Source organism: Oncorhynchus kisutch, linkage group LG3 (genome assembly GCF_002021735.2).
Source record: "Oncorhynchus kisutch isolate 150728-3 linkage group LG3, Okis_V2, whole genome shotgun sequence".
Taxonomy (NCBI): Eukaryota; Metazoa; Chordata; class Actinopteri; order Salmoniformes; family Salmonidae; genus Oncorhynchus; species Oncorhynchus kisutch.
In genome coordinates, this window is record NC_034176.2 from 46,494,914 (window position 1) to 46,521,572 (window position 26,659).

Genomic DNA, 26,659 nt, shown 5'->3' on the forward strand with positions numbered 1-26,659 from the left:
CCATGAGAAATATAAGGAAAGCTATTACTGATGCCAGTGAAGACTAGCTAAATTTCCCCCAACATCGGACACCCCGTAACTTCGAACGCTCTAGTGGTTGGAGGATTATATCACTTCGAGCTCAACATTTAAATGGGCAAAAAAATAACAGCACGTGTTGTGACTAAAGACACCCTTATAGCTATCTGACCACCAATTTTCATTGCAGTTCATTGCAGTTTTAAGTTAGATTTTGAGAGTTGTCAAAAAAGTTATATATATATATACACACACACATTTTGTGGGACAAGGTGTGTATTGTAAAATTCGACTGTGAAACACATTTACTTTCCAACTTTTGACCTAAATTATTCACACTCATTTATATGTAAGTATAAAACTGTTATCTACTTCCTCAAAACATAAGCTTAATCTGTGAAACAAATAATGAGAAATTGAACAAGATGCTGGTGAAGAACCTCTACAGGAGGGCGCACCGGGCTACGCAATGACAAGTTGACAGGCAAGTAATTCGTTTATTTTACTGGAAGGCTAGCCAACTAATCAACTATCTAGTAAACACTTCAGATATGAGGTTGGTGTCTTTTTTTTAAACAAAATTAAACGGATATATCTTGTAATTGAACAAAATAGTAAGGTGGCCAATAACTGGGGACTGTATGCTGATAATACGGGATGTATTTTGTTTTGCTAAACCGCTTATCAAAAATATGATAATAGTAGTATTTCCACTGAAATGTCAAACATGCTAATTGCTAACCAGTTAGCAAATTTTTTTACTACACCAATAATCACAAAATATTGATGACTTGATCACAAAATAACACTGTTGAAGGTAATGTATTTCTTAAATGATGTTGAATATGCCGATTATACGGGGTGCTACGCTACTATGAACCTCAGCTAGCATAGTCGGTTGTACTGATTTTAAACATGATTTTTATGGTTTCAAAAAAATTGTAAATTACTATTTACCTGTGAATAAATTCATGAAATGGAGAATGGATTACATTTTTGTATGGAGGTCAATGAGTGTCGAATTTGGTCAGAAAAACATTGAATTGCTAATTTGCTACTTGAAGGTTATTTTATTGAATATCAGTTTCGTAAACGATTAAGTTGTTACAAATGCACTGATATATGTGGACACAAGTGGCATTTCACAACATTGAAAAAAATGTTATAATCAGAGTGATGCCTGTTGTTAACACGCCTATCTGCCCTCTAATTGGTAATAGGCCCCCCTGAACTCGCCTCCATTCCATCTCTGAGGGCGGTCACTCGACTATCTTGTCAATATAATGGAAAATCTTTGCTAGGCTACTGACATTGCCTGGGGTTTTTCGGCATGCAAAATTACTTGTAGATCAATGACTGTCAACGCAGTTCTCTCTTGAACATTAGAACTAGGGACTAATGCGTATCGGTAAATAGTGAGTTACATCTCTAATAAAGAGTCTCAGAGTAGGAGTGCTGATCTAGGATTAAGTACCCCCTGACCATGTAATCACAAAGATCACAAGGCCAAAACGAATCCTTTATCAGGCAACGCTCCTCAGAGAAACTTTGTGAATACAAGCCCAGGTCTCACTAAGAGGACTAAACAAACAGAACTGTGAAAAAAATACAGCAGCAACAACCACTCCAGGAGAGTATGAGTGTGTCGCAAATGGCACACTATTACCTATATAGTGTGCCATTTGGGATGCAGACAATGTGATGATCAGATCTGGGGGGATTATAGTTCCCCCTCAGAATGGAAATAGAGGTTGTGGTACCAAGTTAGCCTTGGTGCCAGTCTGTTTCTGCTCGCTTGTCAACTCCTTATGGAATTGTCATGCAAAATGTTTGCCTTGACAATGACGTAGGCAAAAGCACAAACAGATCTTGGACCAGGCTGGCACCAAGTTGTTCTTGAATAAAAAGGGAAAGCAGTGACACAGCCTATATACCAGTTGTGCTTACATACAGTACTGTAATCATTCTCATTGACAGACTCGAGGGCTAGGTACTTCAAGAAAACCTTCTGAGGAAATTATAATTATTTGAATGTGCTTGCAGTCATTTCTTTACAATCGAGCACCTCTCTACAATTGAAGTGACTCAGACCATTGTACGCCTGGCAGTTGATATATAGATATATTTCACATCCAGGTATGAAGAAACCTGGATTTGCTTTCCTCTCTCCTTGCGAAATACTTACATTTCTCAGAGCTACAACATGAGTTTCATTGGTTCATGGTTGTGCTCAGTCTAAATGTTGTTTAGTTGTCCGTAGGGATGCACGACATATCGGTATCGGCATATAATGGCTTTGCTAGTTTTTTGTTCTTGTATGTTGACAATGAATGATTTGCTGCACTGCTCATCTCACTATAGTCCTTGAATCTCTTAAGTGAAAAAACTAAAATGACAGATAGAATTGGTTGACAGAATTGTTCTAGTCCCTAACATTGAAAGAGACCTGAGGTACCTAAACTAAGCTACTAACAGACCATACAAGCCATACTCTTCCTGAGAAGTTGTTCCATATTACTTCAGCAAGCCATGACACCCACCATCTCAGATTGTTCTCAAAATGTTTCTGTAGTAAGAAACAGGTAAGATAGGTATTTCTGAAGCATTATTTTGTTTACATTTTATCTTGGAGAAATTAGGCTAATTAATTGCACCCAAATCGGCAATTTATGATTCAGACAATATTCAATAAATATAGTCCCAAACATCCGATTTGGACCAAACTTCTTCCTACCAATGAGTAAGACACGAGGAATCCCCCCAAAAATGTAAAAGCGACCCACGCACCCCCAACCAGTATTCAGTATCAGTTCTCCATGATTGATAAGTAGTTTTCCATACTATGTAATGTATTCCCTATGAAACTGATGTTTTTCCCCCCTGATAGTATTGAAGTCGTTTGCATTATTTACCATGAAGTAGTGTGAAAGTACCAGGTTTTGACCACTAGATGCCACTGTTCCTGCTATACCATTACACTCTGTTATGCTTTTATAGAGCTGTTTCCTGATCATTTTATTGAAACACATAAGACTGAAATGCAATTAATTACTTTATTAAGGCTGTCACAACATTTAGTCTCTAGCCAATTTCTCCATCAAAGTTTTTGGCTTGTAAGGAAAAGTCTTCATATGAGAATTGCATCGGGATAGCCCTCTCAGAAAGCAGACACTTGTTGGACTATTCAAGAAGAGTTGGTTTTCAGCATTAAGTTGCTATAAGAACAAGCTGAATTGCTTTCATGGAGGACCGGCTTGAATTGTGAGGACCACACAATTTATTTTAATAATGAGACAAATCTATTGGTTTTCTACCCAAAGGTGTAAAATGAAATATTGTGATATAAACACAAGAGACCAGCAAAATGAACAAAAGAGTGGCGGTATAGCAGGATCAGTGGCATTTAGTGGTAAAAATCTATAGACCGGTTGGCTGATAACGTCACAAAAATTATGCGCACACATCGTTGTGGCCTGAAGCCGTGCTTTGCAATGATTCTGAACGGTGAGAATAATGACCAACAATGACAAGAAGCTACCATGTGGGGAATCGTATGTGTCTCGTTTCAGCTAGTTGTATCTTCAAATAAAATATATTTTTATTGGTCACATACACATGGTTAGCAGATGTTATTGCGAGTGTAGGGAGTGTGTTCTTGATACCATGTCTTGTTTTGAGGTGTTTTGACTTATTTCATGTCAATGCTAATATGGCAAAACAATTGTTAACTAACAACTGTAACAATGTATTTGAGAGTCAACAAGTGCTCATTGTGAAAATGTATTTATGTGTTCAACAAACATTTGGAGACTAAATATAGTTCACATGTTGTCAACAATCTAAGCCAAACAGGTCTGTTTTTCCCCATAGTTGCGCAAGTGTCACTTTTGTTGCTTAACAACCAATGCAAGCCACTTTAATTACTCATTTCTCTGAACAGGGAGGAAAGAAACATCACCAGATGCACAGGGAATACATTACTTAGTATGGAGAAGCAATACTCCAAGCCACAGCTTCAGACTACTTGTCAAACATAGACAGCTGATCATGTATACTGGTTGCTGGGGTGGGATTGGCATGGGGTGTAGGGGGTCCGTGGGTGGCCTTTGACATTTTTTGGGGACGCATTGGTAGGAAGATGTTTGGTCCAAATTGGATGTTGGGTACTATATTTGACTACAATCTGAATCTTATAAATTAAAATGGTCAATTTGGATGACATCAATTAGCTTCATATTTCAGAGATCTAATTATATTTCAACAAAATAATTTTACAGGCATGCTAATCGTATCTCCTCTTACTAATTACAGAAACAATTTCAGAACAATCTGGTGGTCCTCTTTTTTGTGCTTTGAGGTGGAACGACTCAGAGCAAAGCCACACTCAGATTTCCATTCTGAAAGGGGGATTGGCTCAGACAAAGCTCTGCAGACGAATCAGAGTCCAGGCATTTCCAGGAAGACGGGAGGGGCCACAAATAACTTTAAGATCTCCTAGCCCCCTTCCAGAGCTTTCAATATGAGCATAATGTTACCAGCCACTAGACGCTGATCTAGGGACAGTATTTTACAGTTCTTGCCCTAATGGTTAAGGTTAGGGGTTGGGTGAGAGTAAGCTGATCCTAGATCTGTGCCAGAGGGGCAAATTTAAACCGTAACCCATCTCCCGTGGAGTAGGAAGCGTCTCCTCTCACTGACCAATGACCTTGTCTGTCCATCTCTCACTGACCAATCACAGAGTCTAGCCACTTCCTGTATGCAAGGGCGAAGCATCCCTGCTCGGGGGAGCGGCAGCCTTCCAGGACTCTGGCTATGAAACCGTGCTCTGAGGGCAGGGCGGGGGGGCAGGGGTCAGGTGGACCCCGCTTCAGACGCTTAGTGTTGCGGGGGTCTGGGACCCCGACCCCGTCCACCTCCATGGCATTCTGACCCTCCTGAGCCTGTCCGTTCCTGCTGTCCACCCTGTCTATACCCACTCCTCTAGGGGAGGCTGTGTGAGGGTAGCTGCTCAGTCCAGCGTCAGTGTGGTTCAGCTGGGGAGACTCACTGCCACAGCCCTGGCCATCGTGGTGATCGTGGTCCCGCCTCCAGTGGTGCCAAAGGTAGAAGACGTGTCGCCTGGAGACAGATAGTGGTTAGGAAATACAGTTTTGGTTTTGATGTCATAGTAAACTGCTATCATTGAAAAACTGGATTTCTAGAATCTGTAGAACTGTAAAGCTAAAAAAACATTTTATGTTGAAACCATATTATGTTCTTAAGGTGAAAAGATGCCACTCTAGACAAAAATAACAATATCCTCTAAGATATCACTGAGTCATAACCATCTTAGCCAAATCAATGTATAATTCATCTTCACATTCTCTACAGCCATTAGTCATCAGTTAGCAACCATCTGAACACTGTTACCATGGCACGCCTTACTTCGCCCTATCACAACAAAGCTGGTCAGTAGGGCTGGGAGATATGGCCTAAAAATCGAATCTCCCGTTTTTTTAATACTTATGGGCAATTCACAATACATATATAAAGATTTAATGTTTTAAATAAGCTTTCTTGTACAATTAAACTTTTTTTTTAAAACAGCATTTCAAACAGTCAGCAATAGTCTAATTCAGGGCTAGGCTAAATATAAGCCTTCCACAATCATAAGACCCACTAATAATTGTATTATTTTATCAAAACAGTTTAACCTGTTTTTTTGCAATGATCACTCATCTGGTTTTCAAGTCAATCTATGAAAATGAACCATGCATAATTCCATGGCGTTGGTGGGGAAGCTTGCTTGTTTCAGTGATCCTGTAGATTATACAGGTGGGGACTTGGCCCAGGCAGGTTCAGCAATGCAGGGCAGGTTGCAGGTGAGATGACAGACTAAACACAGCACCTGGCCCTCCAGGTTGGGGGTTAGGCGTGGGGCACCCCCCCACACTTAGTATGTTGTGAATTCTGTAATGAATTTATTGTCATGTTTTAATTCTGCCGGAGCCCAGCAAAAGTAGCTGCTGCCTTGGCAGATAAAAATACAGTTTTAGATGAAAGCCCCACCCGGGAAATCAGGGGCTCGATAACATGTTTTCTAGGGCCCAAAACTACAGTACGTCTTAGCGCATGGAACATCCTCACCATGTTTGAAACTTAATGACAGCTCAAGTTATCAGAGAGATGGAACATGAATATCCTGTGTGTAAGCGAAAGCAGATGGACTGGTTCTGGACGCACGGTGAAAAGCGATGGCTAAACGTTCTATTCAGGAAAGGATGATTCCTCCTCCAGTGGTCTAGCCCTCATTATCAGTAGAACAACTGGCAAATCACTCTTGGAATGAGAACCCATCAATGACCGGTTCATCAGAGCAACACTTGACTCCAAGGACTGCAAGTTCACCATCCTGCAATGCTATTCCCACACCAACGAGGCAGAGGCAGAAGTCCCACAACACGGCATGGTCATGACAGCGGTGGATTTGAATGCAAAGGTTGGAGCAGATAACACAGACTGTGAATAGACTATTGGGCAACAACAGTGAAAAGATTGTTGACTTTTGCCTCAACAACATCTGTGTGATTGGTGGCACACAATTCCCTCACAAAGACATCCATAAATTAACATGAAGATCCCCAGATGGTCACAGTCAACCAAGTTGACCACATCATTATCAATAAGAAATGGCGAAGGTGTCTGCAGGATATCAAGTTCCACCTTGGGGCAGATGTCAACAGCGACGACTACCTGGTAATAGCCAAGGTCAGGCTGAAGCTGTGAGTCACACACATACACAATACAACAAGGGCAGAACGTCTGACATCAACAAGCTCACATCTCCTGAAATAAAGAAAGCTTTTACCATTGAGCTAAGAAATGTAAGGGAAAGATTATTGACCAGTGAGGCAGAACAAGCTGCAGCAAGAGGAGAACTAAGTAGTCTATATAAGATCACAAGACAGCTTTGTGGCTGAGTTAGCAACCACACAATGACAGTCAAAGACAAACAAGGTAAAACAACCAAAGAGGAACAAACTGCAAGATGGGTCCAGCACTTTGAAGAGGTTGTCAACTGGCCAAAGCCTAATGATCCAAAAGACCTACCAACCTCGGATGAGATTGATGGTATTGACACCAGTTGAAGCAGAGGTCCAAGCAGCCATCAAGGGTTACGAAGACTCTCTGCACACTAAGCTACTTAAAGCTGATGTCAACACAGCTACCAAGGTACTGACTGATATCTTTTGCAAGATCTGGGAGCATGATGTCTTACCACAAGACTAGAGAAAAGGCCTTATCATCAATCTGCCAAAGAAAGGAAACTTCAGCAAATGTGAAAACTGGCAACATACAACTAAACTCAGCAAAAAAAGAAACATCCTCTCACGGTCAGCAAACTTAACATCTGTAAATATTTGTATGAACATAACAAGATACAACAACTGAGACATAAACTGAACAAGTTCCACAGACATGTGACTAACATAAATTGAATAATGTGTCCCAGAACAAAGGGGGGGGAGGTCAAAAGTAACAGTCAGTCTCTGGTGTGGGCACCAGCTGCATTAAGTACTGCAGCGCTCCAGAGTACAGGCCTCGGTGTAATGCTCATTCCTTCGACGATAAATGCGAATCCGACAATCACCGCGACTCGTCAGTGAAGAACACATTTTGCCAGTCCTGTCTGTTCCAGTGAGGGTGGGTTTGTGCCCATAGGCGATGTTGTTGCCGGTGATGTCTGGTGAGGACTTGCCTTACAACAGGCCTACAAGCCCTCAGTCCAGCCTCTCTCAGCCTATTCCGGACAGTCTGAGCACTGGTGTAACTCGGGCAGTTGTTGTTGCCATCCTGTACCTGTTCCGCAGGTGTGATGTTCGGATGTACCGATCCTGTGCAGGTGTTGTTACACGTGGTCTGCCACTGCGAGGACGATCAGCTGTCCGTCCTGTCTCACCATAGCGCTGTCTTTGGCGTCTCACAGTACGGACATTGCAATTTATTGCCCTGGCCACATCTGCAGTCCTCATGCCTCCTTGCAGCATGCCTAAGGCACGTTCACGCAGATGAGCAGGGACCCTGGGCATTTTTCTTTTGGTGTTTTTCCAGAGTCAGTAGAAAGGCCTCTTTAGTGTCCTAAGTTTTCATAACTGTGATCTTAATTTCCTGTTAGTGTCTTAACGACCGTTCCACAGGTGCATGTTCATTAATTGTTTATGGTTCATTGAACAAGCACGGGAAACAGTGATAAACCCTTAACAATGAAGATCTGTGAAGTTATTTGTATTTTTACTGATTATCTTTGAAAGACAGGGTCCTTTTTTCGTTTCTTTTTTTCAGACAAGAACAAGCAGGGATCCGCAAAAGAAGTGCATGCATTAACCAGATCTTTGCCCTGCACAACATCATCGAGCAGTGCCGAGTGGAATGCACTCCTCTACATCAACTTTATTGATTTCAAGAATGCATTCGATAGTGTTCACCATCAGAGTTTATGGGGGGTCCTTGGAGCCTACGGAATACCACCTAAGATTGTTAACCGCATTGGGAAGTTCTATGAACACTTCCAATGTAGCATCATCCTTGATAGTTCTCCTACAGAGTCATTTCAAGTCTGGTGTCAGACAAAGCGGTATCCATTCTTTGATCCTTTTTCGTGTTACCATCGACTGGGTAATGAGTCAAACAACATCTGACAATTCCAGAGGAATCCAGAGGACCCTCTTCCCCCATCTAGAGGACCTTGACTTTGCTGATGATCTGGACCCTATATCATCTAAACACATCCACATCCAGGAGAAGTTAGACAGACTCTGCATGTATGCTAAACAGACTGGTCTCCATATCAACATACACAAGACCCAAGCCATGAGCATTAATACATCACCAACACCTACAATTACCATTGATGGAGAGGCGCTTAAGTTTGTCCACAACTTCCCCTAACTTGTAAGCCTAATCAGCAGTGACAAAGGAGCCCCAAAAAAAAACTCTAGGCCCGGCAAAACAAAACCAGAGGAGCTTTCAGTCGACTCCATCCCATATGGAACTCAAAAGTACCAATTGCACATAGGGTTGCACATTTTGGGGAATATTCAGAGGTAGAAACTTTTCATCTGAATTAACATGAATATATGGGGATTAACAGAAGTATATGCAAGTCAATATTAATATCATTTAAATGTAGATGTTTTTTGCATTGGATATATTTACCATATAATATCGAGACAGAAACATAAACCTTTTACCTTATCATAAGTAGACATAATTGCAAATTATTAAATCCTTCCAATAGAAATTTTAAAAACGATTTAGTTAAGAACTGAACTTTAAATAAATTAGTTGACTCTTCACATGGGATGATTTCACTGAACAAAGGGAATATTGAATGATCCTCAATGATCCATTGCATCTCCCAAAAACCTTTTCAACATACATCTGTAAAATGATAGTCTAGAAACTAAAGCTTTGGTTGTCTTCCTCTCAGGTATCCATGTGTTCTCACTGGACCTCCTCAATGTCCACCTCTTGAACATCAGACTCTGAGGCATCATCGTCACTGTCACTTTCCAACCTTGTTGAGGATGGCTTGTCGTCAGGCTCAAAATGCCTAAAATTTGCCCGAAAGGCCACCAATTTTTCAACCCTTGTATTGGTCAGCCTGTTGCATGCTTTGGTGTCTGTGTTCCCAAACAAGGGCCATTGCAGCACTCTGAAGCGATTGATGTTGGTGGGATTTGGAGGATGGAGGCAACGGAGAAAGAGACTCAGATCCACAAAGTCCCTTCCTCAAGGTGGCTGATGAGATATGTTGGCACGACTGCCATATTGCATCTCCATCCTAAGGCCCTTGCTTGGAAGTATACTTCGCCAGACTGCAAAGAAGTTTGCCCTCATCCAGGCCAAAGTGGAGAGACCTTAGGCCTTGTTGACCTCTGCACCAGACAGGATGCTCTTGCCAGCATACTTGGGGTCCAACATATACGCTGCGGCGTGCATGGGCTTCAAGCAGAAGTTTTCATGCTTTTTTATATATTTCAAAACTGCAGTTTCCTCTGCTTGGAGCAACAGTGAAGTGGGCAGGGCAGTATGGATTTATTCTCTTACATCTGCAAGCAGTCGGTAGACTGTGATATGGCTATTTCTTGGAGAGACTCCTTCCCCTCCAGGAGACTGTCAAACATGATGACAACACCACCCCAACAGGTGTTGCTGGGCAGCTTCAATGTGGTGCTCCTATTCTTTTCACTAACTTGATGACCCTTCACATAACCGTAACCATTTCCTTGGCTCTCCTGTAGAGTGTATCCATTGTTTTCAGTGCCATGATGTCCTTGAGGAGCAGATTCAATACATGAGCAGCACAGCCAATGGGTGTGATGTGAGGGTAGGACTCCTACACTTTAGACCAAGCAGCCTTCATGTTTGCAGCATTGTCTGTCACCAGTGGAAATACCTTCTGTGGTACAAGGTCATTGATGCTCATCTGCAATGTAGAGACTGGTGTGTCTGTTGTGCCGTGTGTCTGTACTCTTGTAGAATACTGATTGAGGGGTGGAGATGTAGTTAATTATTCCTTGCCCACAAACATTCAACCACCCATCAGAGATGATTGCAATACAGTCTGCTTTCTCTATGATTTGCTTGACCTTCACTTGATCTCTGTTGAACTCTGCATCTAGCAAATGAGAGGTGTATGTCTGGTTGGAGGGGTATATGCTGGGCAAAGAACATTCATAAATCTCTTCCAATACACATTGCCTGTGAGCATCAGAGGTGAACCAGTTGCATACACAGCTCGAGCAAGACATTCATCAGCATTTCTCTGACTACGTTCCTCCATTGATTAAAAAAAACTTCTCATTCCAGGAGGACAATGAGCTGTGAGGTGTCCGACTCATAATTTTCACAGTGAATAGAAGTAGAGTGACTTTTGTCAGAGGTTGCTTGCTGTGAGTGCTGAGGGAACTTATGCACTTGGCCAGATGATTCTGCATCTTTGTTGCATTATTCACATATGATTTGGCACAGTATTTCCAAATGTACACAGCTTTTCCTTATACATTAGCTGCAGTGAAATGTTTCCACACATCAGATAGCGCCTGCGGCATCTTCCTGTAAAGATTTGAAAAAAAAATGTTTAAAAAAATAAATACTATTCCATGTACAAATAAATAGTTAAGCAGTCAGATTAAACAACTCCTTTGTAAAATAAACATTTTAAAATGAAACAGGTGAATTAACACTCCTCAGTTAGCAGGCTCAAGCAAGCTAAAACCCACATGGTAGCATAAACTAACTAGCAGAAATTGTTAACAAGATATAAAAGATTTAAACACACTTTGCTGTAGGCTATTATTTACTAGTTAACCTGTTGCGACGAGCAATCCCGTATCCGGGAGCGTAATTATAGCCTCAAGCTCATTACCATAACGCAACGTTAACTATTCATGAAAATCGCAAATGAAATGAAATAAATATATTGGCTCATAAGCTTAGCCTTTTGTTAACAACACTGTCATCTCAGATTTTCTAAAAATGCTTTTCAACCATAGCTACACAAGCATTTGTGTAAGAGTATTGATAGCTATAGCATAGCATTAAGCCTAGCATTCAGCAGGCAACATTGTCACAAAAACAAGAAAAGCATTCAAATAAAATCATTTACCTTTGAAGAACTTCAGATGTTTTCAATGAGGAGACTCTCAGATAGCAAATGTTCAGTTTTTCCCAAAATATTATTTGTGTAGGAGAAATCGCTCCGTTTTGTTCATCACGTTTGGCAAAGAAAAAAAAAAAATATCGACAGAAACATGGCAAACGTTGTTTAGAATCAATCCTCAAGGTGTTTTTCACATATCTATTCGATGATAAATCACTCAGACAGTTTGGTTTCTCCTCTGAACAAAATGGAAAAATGCACGCACCTGTAGATTACGCAATAGTTTCGACGGAGGACACCGAGCGGACACCTGGTAAATGTAGTCTCTTATGGTCAATTTTCCAATGATATGCCTACAAATACGTCACAATGCTGCAGACACCTTGGGGAAACGACAGAAAGTGTAGGCTCATTTCTTGCGCATTCACAGCCATATAAGGAGACATTGGAACACAGCGCATTCAAAATCTGGCTCACTTCCTGTATGAAATTTCATCTTGGTTTCGCCTGTAGCATTAGTTCTGTGGCATTCACTATATCTTTTCAGTTTTGGAAACGTCAGATTGTTTTCTTTCCAAAGCTGTCAATTATATGCATAGTCGAGCATCTTTTCGTGACAAAATATCTTGTTTAAAACGGGAATGTTTTTCATCCAAAAATGAAATACTGCCCCCAGAGGTTCAAGAGGTTAACATAAAATTATGGATTTTATTATTTTTATTTTACCTTTATTTAACTAGGTAAGTCAGTTATGTCAGAACAAATTCTTATTTTCAATGACGGCCTAGGAAGTGGGTTAACGGCCTTGTACGGGCAGAACGACAGATTTGTACCTTGTCAGCTTGGGGATTCAATCTTACAACCTTTCGGTTACTAGTCCAATGCTCTAACCACTATGTCATATATAATTTATTCACCCCACCCAGTATTGTAATCGAAACTTACCAGAAATCATGTAGTCCTTGGCTCAGACAATGTAGTAGTGTGGGCTCAATAGCATCTCATTAGTGTGCAAGATCTTGAGAATCAGATGTATATGTGATGGAAGAATGCACTGCGCATGTAATGGAAGAATGCACTGTGCATGAAAAGGGTTGCAATTCCATTGACTTGGGGATAATTTTACCAAAATATGCCACAAGACCTAGATTTGCCTTATGTGTATCCCACAAAATAAGGTTCACTGTTATAAGCTAACTTTTTTGATGAATTCCCAGGCTAAACTTCCTATGGAAAATGACTGGAAAATTTCCGACCCTTTGCAACCCTAATACAGACTCAAACTAATTTCAGGATTTATAATAGCATTGTCAAGTCACTGCTTCTCCAACATCTTCCAGCCAAACAAGATCTCAAACGAGAATCGGGCTGTAAGAACATGGTCCCGGAAATAAATATATGCAGGTTGTGTTCATTTGGTCATGTGCTGAGGATGCTGCCAGAAAGGATCCCCAAATATGCCCTCAGATGGATACCAACTGGAAAGCGCAAGTGACGTAGGCCAAAAACAACATGACAGTGGTGGCTGAGCTGAGCTGAGCTGAGCTGGAAGAGATGGGTCTTTCATGGGACAGGGCACAAATTGTGGCAAAAGACAGACACCAGTGGCAGAAGATTGTTTCAGCCTTATGCCCCACCCGGGAAGTAAAGTAAGTATGCAATAATGCAGTCACTAATAAACCTCTTGTAAACAGGCAATTTAGAAAATTATAAAGCGTGTTGTTTGGATCCTGGATGCTGATTGAGTGATATGTGGGAGTTGTGGGATCACAACCGTAAAATACCATGACATGTTAATGTCATAATTCTACTGTGCCTCAGCCCTGGCTGTAAATTCAAAAACATCATCTCGTTCGGGAAAACGGCGCCTTCACATTATTTTTCCACGCTAATATTTGGTTTGCAACAGTTGAGAGTTGTATATATCCTTCTGTCTGCCTCTGCGATCTGTGCAACAATGTATCATTTTACAAATGTGATCTCTACCTAGCTCAAGAAGGAACATGAAACTAATAATTCAACATGGAATACGTAAACACTCAGAATTCCATGAATTCATTAACCAGCGCATGTGCGGCCTATGTATGCCTATTGGATATTTATTAAAACATTATTTATTGAAGTTCTTGTCAATCATTGAATCTCTGATAGCTAGATACATGCCAATGATTTGTGTAGCATAACAAATTCGAATGAATAGAATAACCAGCCTGCTTGGATAGCAATAAAAAAAGTTGCAGATGAAGGCCTGGAGGCAAGGGAAATAATGGCTTGAGATGCCATCAGTCCAAGAGCTCACTAAAGAGTTATTGGCAGCCTCTAACATGGAGAACAGAAAGCACTGGAGTGCCATTTTAGCTCGCAATGATGTGAGTGGGACGTCCCATTCTCCGCCAAAGAGGCAAGCACTGGCTGTCACCAACCAGTGCCAGGATCAAGGACAGTTCGACCACTCTTGTGCCAGCAACGGAAACATCAATATAAAACATCACCAACTAGCTTGGTTAGTTCGGACTCAGCAACAATAAAAGTTGTTGCCCATGTAGGCCTATTGGATATTTATTAAATCATTGTTTATTGAAGTTCTTGTCAATCATCCTCATTGAATCTCTGTTAGCTAGCTACATGCCAGTGATTTGTTTAGCATAACAACATAAAAAATTCAGGATGATTAGCATTAACAACTAGGTCAAAACATGAGAAAATAACTAATGACAAGCCCGCTTGGGAAGCAACTTCAAAATAATAAAATGCAATTGTGTTCGTTGACCGTAGTTTATTCCTGCCCATACCATAACCCCACGGCCACCATGGGGCACTCTGTTAACTTCTTTGGGATAGGGGGCAGCATTTTCAATTTTGGATAAATAGCGTGCCCAGAGTAAACTGACTCCTACTCAGTCCCAGATGCTAATAAATGCATATTATTAGTAGTATTGGATGAGATGAGAGGTAGCTCTCGTTCCATTGCTTTTCTACAGACAATGGAATTCTCCGGTTGGAACATTATTGAACATTTATGATAAAAACATCCTAAAGATTGATTGAGTTGAGATTATTTTATTTTTACAGGGACAGTGCACTTTAATCAAAGTTTCAGTAAAAGTGCCGGTTTTAGCCAGCCGGCAAATTTTCAACCACACAGTTATTAAAAACAATTACAATATAGACAATAGCAACATAGGACAAGCAAGACATAGCATACAGAGCAACCAACATAGGACAAGCAAGACGTAGCATACAGATTCTATACTTAGTTTGACAAGTTTCTACGACCTGTAATATAACTTTTTGAACTTTTCATCCGACATTCGGCTGGACCTGAACGCGCGTTTGGATTTGTTTACAAAACGCGCTAACAAAGAAACTATTTGGACATAAATGATGGACATTATCGAACAAAACAAACATTTATTGTGGAACTGCGATACCTGGGAGTGCATTCTGATGAAGATCATCAAAGGTAAGTGAATATTTATAATGCTATTTCTGACTAATGTTGACTGCGCAACATGGTGGATATTTCTTTTGACTGGTTTGGGCTCTGAGCGCGGTACTCAGATGATGCTTTTTCCGTAAAGTTTTTTTGAAATGTGTGTATCTAAAGTTCCTAAAGTTCCATGCATAACACTTGAATTTTCATCAACATTTATAATGAGTATTTCTGTGAATAAATGTGGCTCACTGCAAAATCACAGCATGTTTTTGAACTAGTGTACATAACACACCAATGTAAAATTAGATTTTTGGTGGATATAAATATGCACTTTATCGAACAAAACATACATGTATTTTGTAACATGAAGTCCTATGAGTGTCATCTGATGAAGATCAATGGTTAGTGATTCATTTTATCTCTATTTGTGCTTTTTGTGACTTCTCTTTGGCTGGAAAAATGGCTGGGTTTTTCTGTGACAACATAATTGTTTGTGGAGCTTTCGCTGTAAATCATTTTTGAAATCAGACACTGTGGCTGGATTATTTATCTTTAAAATGGTGCCTAATACTTGTATGTTTGAGAAATTTGATTTATGAGATTTCTGTTGATTTGTATTTGGTGCTCTGCATTGTCATTGGCTGTTGGCGAGGGGTTCCGCTAGCGGAACCTAGCGGAACCCCAGTCCTAGACAGGTTAACAATGTTGACATCAGCAAACCGCTTGCCCACACGACGCCGTCCGCCATACACGCTGTCTGCCATCTGCCTGGTACAGTTGATACCGCGATTCATCCGTGAAGAGCACACTTCTCCAGTGGTCCAGTGGCCATCTAAGGTGAGCATTTGCCCACTGAAGTCGATGACGACGCCAAACTGTAGTCAGTTCAAGAGCCTGCTGAGGAGACGACGAGCACGCAGATGAAATTCTTTGGTTGGGCAAATCCAGTTTCATCAGCTGTCCAGGTGGCTGAAGCAGGTGATACCACAGTTGAAGAAGCCTGGAATGGCGTGGTTACATGTGGACTGTGGTTGTGGGGTCGGTTGGACGTGCTGCCAAATTCTCAAAAATTACGTTGGAGGCGGCTTATGGTAGAGAAATTAACATTAAATTCTCTGACCCATCTCAAATAGCGAGTTGTCAAAGAGGAAGAAGTGATCTTTCATCTTTGTTGTTCTGAGTGGCAGGAGGAGGCAGGAGGATGAGCTTTGTGTGTAGGAGAGGAGCTTGGTGTGTGAGTGTTTATGAGTGTTTATGTCCACTTGTTCTCATGTCTTTATGGTCTCGTCTCCTTCGCTAATTCTGCTATGACTGTGCACCCTCCCGTTTAAACACACACACACACACATACACACATATATATATATATATATATATATATATATATATATATATATATATATATATATATATATATATATATATATATATATATATATATATATATATATAAATAAATAAATATAAATAATTAACATTCTAATTTATGTTTTAGCACGATATTTCAAATGCCAATATCGAAAAAATCTGCTGTTCTATTTTTCAACCGATATATATATATAACCGATATGAGGCCTCATGAATTAGAATTTATCTAAATAATTTGATATAGCACCCAGCCCTACTGGTCAGGTAAACACTTTCTACTGAGCAGCTGATCTTCAGCCTCTCTCTCTGTTCCCTCTTTCCCCAGTCCTCTCTCTGTTCTCCCTCTCTGCCCTCACTCGCTTGCTCTGTTCCCTCTTTCCTCTCGCCATTGTCTAGATCTCTATTCTCTCCCTCTCCCACTCTAGAAGAACAAAGAAGGTTTTGCAGCAACAACAAAAAAGTATTCAGACCCCTTCACTTTTTCCACATTTTGTTACATTACAGCCTTATTCTAAAATTGATTAAATACATAAAATTCCTCAATCTACACACAATACCCCATAATGATAGTGAAAACGGATTGAGATATTTTTTGCAAATGTATTAAAAATAATAAACAAAAACATTTATTCAAACCATTTGCTATGACACTAGAAAATGAACTCCAGTGCATCCTGTTTCCATTGATCATCTTCTTTGTGATGTTCCTACAACTTCATTGTCCATCTATGGTGAATTCAATTGATTGGACATGATTTGGAAAGGCACACACGTGTCTATATATGGTCCCACAAAAAAATTCTGCAGCATTGCAAGTCCCTAAGAAATCAACAGTGTCCTGCATTATTATTAAATGGAAGAAGTTTGAAACGACCAATACTCTTCCTAGAGCTGGCCGCCTGGCCAAACTGATTAATCTGGGGAGAAGGGCCTTGGTCAGGGAGGTGAACAAGAACCCGATGGTCACTCCAACAAAGCTCCAGTGTTCCTCTGTGGAGATGGGAGAACCTTCCAGAAGAACAACCATCTCTGCATCACTCCACCAATCAGGCCTTTATGGTAGAGTGGCCAGACGGAAGCCACACCTCAGTGATAGGCACATGACACCCGGCTTGGAGTTTGGCGAAAGACACCTAAAGGACTCTCAGACCATGAGAAACAAGATTCTCTTGTCTGATGAAACCAAGATGAAACTCTTTGGACTGAATGCCAAGAGCCACATCTGGAAGAAACCTGGCACTATCCCTACGGTGAAGCATGGTGGTGACAGCATCATGCTGTGGGGATGTTTACAGCTGCAGGGACTAGGAGACTAGTCAGAATTGAGGGAAAGATGAACGGAGCAAAGTACAGGGAGATCCTTGATGAAATCCTGCTCCAGAGCACTCAGGACCTCAGACAGGGGACGAAGGTTCACCTTCCAACAGGACAAGTGGCCCAGCCAGAGCCCGGACTTGAACATCTCTGGAGAGACATGAAAATATATGTGTAGCGACGCTCCCCATCCAACCTGACAGAGCTAACGTAACAAAATGTGGAAAAAGTGAAGGGGTCTGAATACTTTCCGAATGCACCGTATATGACATGATAGGGACCTACCAACACATCCACTACTGAAGAGTCCTGAGAACATAGTAATGGTCTAACGGACAATAAAAACGATTGGCATAATAAAGCATTTGCCACCAATATGGAGGGTAGTTAGCCAAATTCTGAACAGTGTCTATGGCTCTAGTTGAAATTAGGCCACACCCTAGATACAACAACGTGCTGGTCCATCATTGTTCCTCCTTTGGTCTCACCTGTGACACCAGAGCATCTCATAATAAAATGTGTTCTGTGATTGGCTAACATTGTAGTCTGAGGTTGAGTGACAGTGGCCTGTGGGCTCGTACCTGTGACACCAGAGTGTCTCGTGTCCGGGGAAGGACTGGATGAGGTCAGTACACAGCTCCATCTCCTGGTGGAAGAGCTGGGGCATGGCCGGCACCGAGGACTGGTCCTCTGGGGTGGCGGGAGAGGGGCAGGGGGCTGCTGCTGTGGCCTCTCCGTTAGCCTGGTGGTGGGGGTGGCCTGGCTGGGTGTCCGGGCTGGGACTGCGAGGGCTGGAGCTGCCGAGGCTGGGCCAAGGGGCATGGTGGTGGTGCATGGACTGGCTGAGCTCCCTGACCAGGGCCTTGAGCAGGAACTGTCGGTAGTGAAAGCCACTGTGGTCCGACACGTGCATGGAGACCCACTCACGCATGGAGGACAGCTCATCATGGAGGACCTGGGAAAAGAGGAGGAGAGGTGACCTCATTCAAGCAAGGTTTTCCATTCAAAGGTATTTGCCCTATGCTAACCAACATAAAGAGGACATTGAATTGCAGGTGTACATGTTCAGACAAACAGCAATTTTTAACAATAAAACAATGTATGTTATGGTTGGCATTATACTTGTGCACACTAGAGAAAAAAAGAGAGAGGGAAATTATTTGGCTTCTTATAAAGACATGATTTGAACAATCAAACTCTATCAGGACAGCCATTACAAGAACCAAACCCCAATGGGTAATCAGAAAGTAGGCTTATCCTATCATAACAGGAAGTGCCTATTAAAGTATCATTGCTACAGTCTACTCTGTCACAGTCCTATATCCCTGGTTCTAATAAACAGTAGCATCTTTCCATATCCTAGGTGTGCCTAGGATATGGAAAGAAAATTAGGAACGGATCAACTGAGCCACAACACTCCACCTTTAAATCCCTAGGCCTCTTATTTTAGGATCAGGCCTTAGGGATTTGCTGCATTAATGTCTGCACTGTCCCCAGATCAGTTAAATGGACAAGAAAGTTCCTGTCCTCCTCAACATTCAGTGACAGGCCAGAGATATGAGGCAGCGGGGGCTGGAGACACACAGACCCTGGTCATATTGTATAAGCCATGCTAGCTGCATGAAACATTCATAGCTAGTTGCCGGCTAGACTAGCACACACAAATGTTTTCTGTCAGTGTTACACTGAAAGAGCTGTTAATGTTTTGCCAGAGACCATGAACATACAATTAAGAGGCAGAGCGAGAGAAGCAGAGCGAGAGAGAGAGGCAGAGAGACAGGTAGAGAGAGAGGCAGAGAGAGAGAAGCAGAGAGAGGCAGAGGCAGAGCGAGAGAGGCAGAGCGAGAGAGGCAGAGGCAGAGCGAGAGAGAGCGAGAGAGAGGCAGAGCGAGAGAGAGGCAGAGACAGAGGGAGAGAGGCAGAGCGAGAGAGATAGGCAGAGCGATAGAGATAGGCAGAGCGAGAGAGAGATAGCCAGAGCGAGAGAGAGGCAAAGGCAGACCAGAGAGGCAGAGGCAGAGAGAGAGGCAGAGCGAGAGAGGTAGAGGCAGAGCGAGAGAGGTAGAGGCAGAGCGAGAGAGGCAGAGCGAGAGAGAGGCAGAGAGAGAGAGAGAGGCAGAGAGAGAGAGAGGCAGAGAGAGACCCAATCTCGTCCTACTCCTACCTTCAGGTTGCCCTGGGCCATGTTCTGCAGGACCCAGATACGGTGCGACCAGGCGTTGTAGTTGCTAGGGTAGCGGCTGGCGGCGGCGGCGCATACCTTCATCTCGTCGTGTAGAACCCTGTGGAGGTGCTCACTAAGCAGAGTCCTCTCTGCTGCGTCACGCAGGCCACTGTCACACTGCTCCTTCCTGTCCGAGCTGGGGGGAGAACACTCCCGTAGCACCTGCTGTAGTACCCAGCGCCTGGAAACACAGGGGGAATGTTTAACTATATACACTGACTGAACACACACACACCTCAAATACCCTTGGCTCCCAAAACAACCCTAAACCCAGAACCAACCGAACCCATAGTAAGCATCTGGTTCAACAACAGAGCCAGGACAAAAGGCCTGGATAATATCAATACAAAACAGCTACGTAAGTGACCTATTCATCTGCGATGACATTCTCAGAATGCATTGTGCAACCACAGCCTTCTCAGGCTGCTTAAACACTTTGCTGGCCAGATGAGGGGTCATTTTGGGTCAGTTAGATCATGTCACGTGGTTAAAGGATTTTTAAAATCAATAATGACTAAATGATGTGTACATTTAACGTAGAATTATAACTAATAGAATTCTATCCTGTCTGATGAAGAATGTTTGTACATAGTCCAAGAGGAAGGGTTAACAGACAACTTGTGATCACAGTGAAACTAACAACAGGAAGGATGTCTGGTCCCCAACCAGGGAGGGGAGAAACCGTTGGGCTTGCAGTAGATTGTGTAACATGTGTTGGAATGGAATTGAAAAGCAGCTTTGTCATTGCCTTAGAGGGACATTTATGACGAAATGAGAGGTATATAAACCAATGTACATGAAATGATGGGTAGAGCTCTCGAGAATAAACGTCACTGGCTATTTTTGACTGGTCTCCGTCTGTTTCATTTCCCCCAAAACCTTACAAACTCTGGGTACAGACTGAGTATTTTAATTTAATTGGTTAATGAACACATAAGAACAAAATTCATCTAACACATGTACACACCATATATGGCCATATACAGTTCCTTCAGAAACCATTCACACCTTGACTTTCTACACATTTTGTTGTGCTACAACATGGTATTAAAATGTATTTAATTGTAATTTTTTTGTCAACAATCTACACAAAATACTCTAATGTCAAAGTGGAAAACAAATTCTAACATTTGTAAAATATATATAGTACCAGTCCATTGTTTCGGGGATACCTAGTCATTCAACCTTTTTTCTTTATGTTGACTATTTTCTACATGGTAGAATAATAGTGAAGATGTCAAAACTATGAAATACAACATAATACTACAATGATGAAGTAACCCCAAAAAAGTGTTAAACAAATCAAAATATATTTTAAATTTGAGATTCTTCAAAGTAGCCACCCTTTGCCTTGATGACAGCTTTGCACATTCTTGGCATTCTCTCATCCAGCTTCACCTGGAATGCTTTTCCAACCGTCTTGAAGGAGCTACCACATATGCTGAGCACTTGTTGGCTGCTTTTCCTTCACTCTGCGGTCCGACTCATCCCAAACCATCTCAATTGGGTTAAGGAAGGTGATTGTGGAGGTCAGGTCATCTGATGAAGCACTCCATCACTCTTTCTTGGTCAAATAGCTCTTACACAGACTGAGGGTGAGTTGGGTCATTGTCCTGTTGAAAAACAAATAATAGTCCCACTAAGCGCAAACCAGATGGGATGGCGTTTCGCTGCAGAATGCTGTGGTAACCATGCTAGTTAAGTGTGCCTTGAATCCTAAATAAATCACTGACAGTGTCACCAGCAAAGCACCCCCACAACCATCACAACTCCTTCTCCATGCTTCACAGTGGCAGGGATGCAAACTGGTGAGGGCCCAAAAAGGTGACCCATTTTCTTTGCACTGAAATACACAAAACATCCCTGCTAAGGGGATTTTTTAAATTGTAAATCGGCTTTAAAATTCAAATTTCTAGTGCCTTTCACGCGGAATCCCTTCTTGAAATGCAGCTTAACTGTGTACTAATTAAACAACAAAGAATATGATCTACATGGTCAGTCTGTGTGTAAAATAAAAAGTGGTTAATGTGAACCTAACTCATAGCTAAACATTTGAAGGAAAACAATCCAATGTTATTTGTTGCCATACTTTACTGCACATGACACTCAAGTCCACAAAATAAACAATACATTAATATTTTATACTGGTTTATGTAGTCGAGTCAATAGAATACCACATACATTTTAGGTCAATATTTTCTCAAAGGAAGGAGTTATTTCAAGATAATCTGGAAATTTAGCTAGTTAACTCATTGATCCAGTTTTCAGGAACATGTCCCTCTGATGCTGCACTGTCCAACAGATCTGAACATTTCTGAGGGAAAGTTCAACGAAACCCAAATAGAACTCTTTCCTATACCCACATACATTTTCACAACACTTTCTTTAATTAAATATCTGAATTGCAAACATAAAAACATAGCCCATCAAATTAAGGTAAATGGTGGCAGAAAACAGGCCTCGGATGCTGCGTCCTAGGCCAGAAACAATGTGAGATTTATTTGACAAAGGGAGAGGACTGGAGGGAAGGAGAGGACTGGAGGGAAGGAGAGGGAAGGAGAGGGCTGGGTAGAGGGTTTGCCCCTACTTCTTTTTCATAACCCGGACAAGTATTTCAAGTGCCCGCTTGCTCTGTTTTGCGGCATGCTTGAGCCTTGCCCTCTTGTCCTCTTCAGCTGCCGCCGTCTTGCTCTCCTGAGCACTTCCAGATGGCTGACAGCCATACCCGAGATGTCATCTTCGGGCTTCCAGCAGACTCCGCTGCCACTGGGTCTTGTCTACTGTTCCTGCAGACCTGATGTTTCTGCAGAGCCTTCAGTCCACCTCTCCAAACCTTGCATCCTCCCGTTTAAACATCTCCACTGCGGTCTTCTGCCTGGTCTGCAGGGTGTAGTTCACAGTCTGTATTGCATTGAAAGTTGAGATGTTCATGTTGTTCATGTATCAATGATGTCGTTCATCCAGCTAAATAAAGATTCCACCCTGGGACCATGAAAGACAGAGAGGGCACCTTTTACCACATTACCCAGGGCTGGATACAGTGTCTGGGCCAAGACATGAGCCCACCACTCCTCCATGTCATCTCCCTCCGTGAAGCTGGCCAGGCATGGATCAATGTTGTATCGCATGATCTCCTGGTGGAGATCACTGTTGGCAGGTGAGAGGTGGCCCAACATTGCGCTCAGCTTCTTCAACTGGATCGCTACCTGCGAGTGGCCTCTCAAAATCGGGTCCAGAGCAGACAGTGACCTCAGTGTGTGACTTTGCAAGGCTTTGGTGACCTTCTCCATGAAAGACTTCAGCAGCTGAAATATAGAACACCACAAAACTGTTTTGAAACAATGAGAAAAAAAGATAAAGTATTAAATGTAATTCAATTGTAGGGTACTAACAGCATGATTAGGATTCCTGGTTCGTTCTGAATCCATCTGATTCCCGCCCCACATGCATCTTCTCCTTAAGTACCATCACTCCCATAGTCTTGGGTGACACTTTAGTAATGTATTCAGCATTGAAAGGTTTCAAGCTGCTTGTCGTGGAGCATATGTACCAACATCTGGTTACCCTGTGAATGTAAAACAAACTGTTGTGAAATACAACATTATATATGCAAGTGTAACCAACAGTCGCAGATAGAAAATACCCACCTGGGAAACCATTACGCGTTCCATCAGGATAGGCAGTACACCCACGTAAATGCTGAGTTGTAGGTCAGTTGTAGTGCCCTCATGCCACACCTTCCTGGTCACTCTTCTTTCTGTCTTTTCCTTGATTTGTCATACCTGTGAAAACAGAATCAGTAAGTTAAGTGTAAATAAGGTCAATTTTTCCATTACAGACCACAAAGGGAAGCACAGCCGAGAGCTTCCCAGTGACACGAGCCTACCAGTCGAGCAAAACTACTTCTATGCTAGCTTCAAGGCAAATAACACTAAAACATGCATTGCTTGCTGTTTGGGGTTTTAGGCTGGGTTTCTGCACAGCACTTTGAACATAGAACTAGTGATGATCTTCACCTTTTCTGTTGAGGTCCTCGTGCAAAGACTTGATCCGCACTTGTGCCTTCTCGCTCACGTGGTGTTTTTTATAAATGTGTTCCAGTGTGTCCTATTACAGCTCCTGGTCTTCGTTGCTCGGGAATTCATAGTACAGCATTCTGTGTGTTGAAATGCTGACATCATATGCAGACAGCCAGCGATGGGGCACAAACCTCTGAGGATTGGAGGCAGGGATGTTCAGGTACGGGCATATAACCTTGAGGTGCATCACTTGACAAAAAGAGAGAGACTATGAAATTATAAAATTCCATACACTGCCCCTTTATTGTTCTTTGTAATTTAGGATTGCACATAAACACAATAGATTTGGAATAAATTCAGTATGATGAATTCATGAATAAAGATTTAATTCATTGAGTGATAAGTAAATACCAAACTTTAAAATATACTTGTTTTTACTCATCAGCGGTCTCCAGATCAGTGTGCTGATCATTGAAGAGCTGCTCAAGGTGGTGGTCGAAGGGCTCTGCAAACTTCTTTTCTGCATTGTGGATGTGATGACAGGGGACCCCATCAATGTCGAGCAGGGTTGGAAGGATCCTTGTCTCGATGCCGGTCTTGCTACCTCTCATGACGTTACAAGAATGTTATGGTTGAAGAAGTCGCAGAGCACGCTGTCCAAGCTGACGGCATTCACCTTTATGACCTCCAGGGACCCCAAGTACTCCACCACCACCTTTCCCATGTCATCATGGTAGTAGCTTACCAGCATGGAGAGGACCTTCAAAAATCAAACCAAACAAAATCAGTTATTTTGTCAAATGCACAGTAAACAGATGTTGACTGGACAATTAAATGCGTTCTACTTGAGCTCTCCAAAAGTGTAAGATAAGATTAAAACAAGATACAAGTAGTGCAAATAGAGTGAATAGAATGCCAAATTGATAAGATAACAGTAATTAAATATGAGAACAACCTTTTTGTTGCTGTTAGATGTGCTCTCATCCAAGATCAAAGAAAAAGGAAACCTCAGGTATGAGAAGGTCCTTTCGGAGAAGGTCCGCAAGGCCATTGACCATCTTGTCGGATGCCGCTGTTCACGAGAGCTTCATCCTCTCCAAAGCCACCTTGTCAACAGCAAGATTTTGCACTAGCTCAACAATTACTGGAGCAATAGCAAAGGGGAGGGAATGCTCTGCTAGGACACCAAGGACCACAGCCTATGTCATGACTTGCTCTCCTGGATCAAAGGTGCCGGCTAAACAAACGTTTCTCAAGACCCCCCTCTCCTGGGGGAGTTGGCCAGTTTTATGACAGTCATAAATACCTTGCAGGAACTGTCTCTCCCTGGCCATGCAGTATTGAGGGGAAATAACCCTTTGTTACAAGCAGATTCTTCCCGCTAAAATTACAACATCCAAAAGTGGATAATGAAACAACATTCCTAACACAAAGAATGTGGGATATATATGTGTTCAGGAGGGACTTAAAGAACAATCATGTAAGCATTTATTGTTTGGTGATATCATTAAAGACGTTATAACGGAAACATTGTAACTAAGAGTTTCCAAAGTATGTCAGAGTTACATCTAAATGTTGTAAAACTTAGATAATTAAATATGAAACTATTTGTGAGAAGATGAAATGTGATTTTAGCCTTCGAAATGAGATAATTGTGTTGCATGTAAAGTTTTACCCAGTCAGTAACCATGCCCACATGAGCACAGACATGCCAAAAGGATGGAACACCCTTTTTCCAGAGTGCTTATAAAGGACTCCTAACGAAATTGACATTAGACCAGAAAACGTGGAGCGGTGGCAGGGTTGCTACTGTCGTAAGGACATGGTGATCTTTGGTGGACAACCAGAGACTTACACAACCAGATAGTTTCTGTCAAATTTTTCGTAACAAACGGATCGGGCGATTTCAACAGAGAAAGACGACACACATACAAGCATAAATATCAGGGATGCAAACTGGTGAGGGACCAAAAAGGTGGCACTTTTGTTTTGCACTGAAACATGCAAAGAATCCCTGCAGGTTTCAACTAATTAAACAACATATGATCAAGAATAGAATATGATCTACATGATCAGTCTCTGAGTGATGTGAACCTAACTCACAGCTAAAAAATTTAAAGAAAGCAATCCAATTTAATTTGTTGCCTAGACTGTTCCAAGGATCGGGCAATTTAAACAGAAAAAGACAGACATACAAGCGTAATAATGTACATTGCATTTCCAAATCCGAATGAGCGGTTGGTAGGCTGCCAAATATCCATACTGACGATGAGCGTATTATTCAACTGTACGTACGATAGTTTAATTAATTTGTCTCTTCTTCTCCCGCTCTTTCTTTCCCCACCCCTTTTCATCGTGTAACAAGCTGTCATATCGGTTTAGTACACTAGGGACTTTTCATTGCATTATGTTAGTAATGAACGTATAATCTATCCTCTGTGTTTATATAATTCTGTGTGATTATTTAGTTGGTAAATAATTAAACCAATTTGTGTATCGCTGAGCCATCAAGTAGACTAGGGTTCGTGCAGATTTAACGGATTATGCGACATTCAGAATGAGACTGATATGAGGAAATTATTGACTGCTATGATAGAGATTGATATTTGAGTTAATTCGGGAAACAGTAACTCATT

At 41.8% G+C, this 26,659-nt stretch overlaps 1 protein-coding gene across 1 annotated transcript in view; it reads right to left on the reverse strand.

Annotated features, from left to right (window-relative positions):
- Positions 1 to 1,073: 1,073 nt before the first annotated feature.
- Positions 1,074 to 26,659, reverse strand: part of LOC109883888 (protein prenyltransferase alpha subunit repeat-containing protein 1-like) — a 69,995-nt gene continuing 44,409 nt past the window's right edge. Inside the window, exons 5-7 of the mRNA XM_020475904.2 lie at positions 19,945 to 20,185; positions 18,362 to 18,735; positions 1,074 to 5,136 (exon numbers count right to left, since the gene is read on the reverse strand). Of these exons, the coding sequence (XP_020331493.1) occupies positions 4,740 to 5,136; positions 18,362 to 18,735; positions 19,945 to 20,185 (1,012 nt within the window). The 3' untranslated portion in view covers positions 1,074 to 4,739. The remainder of the gene's footprint in view (positions 5,137 to 18,361; positions 18,736 to 19,944; positions 20,186 to 26,659) is intronic.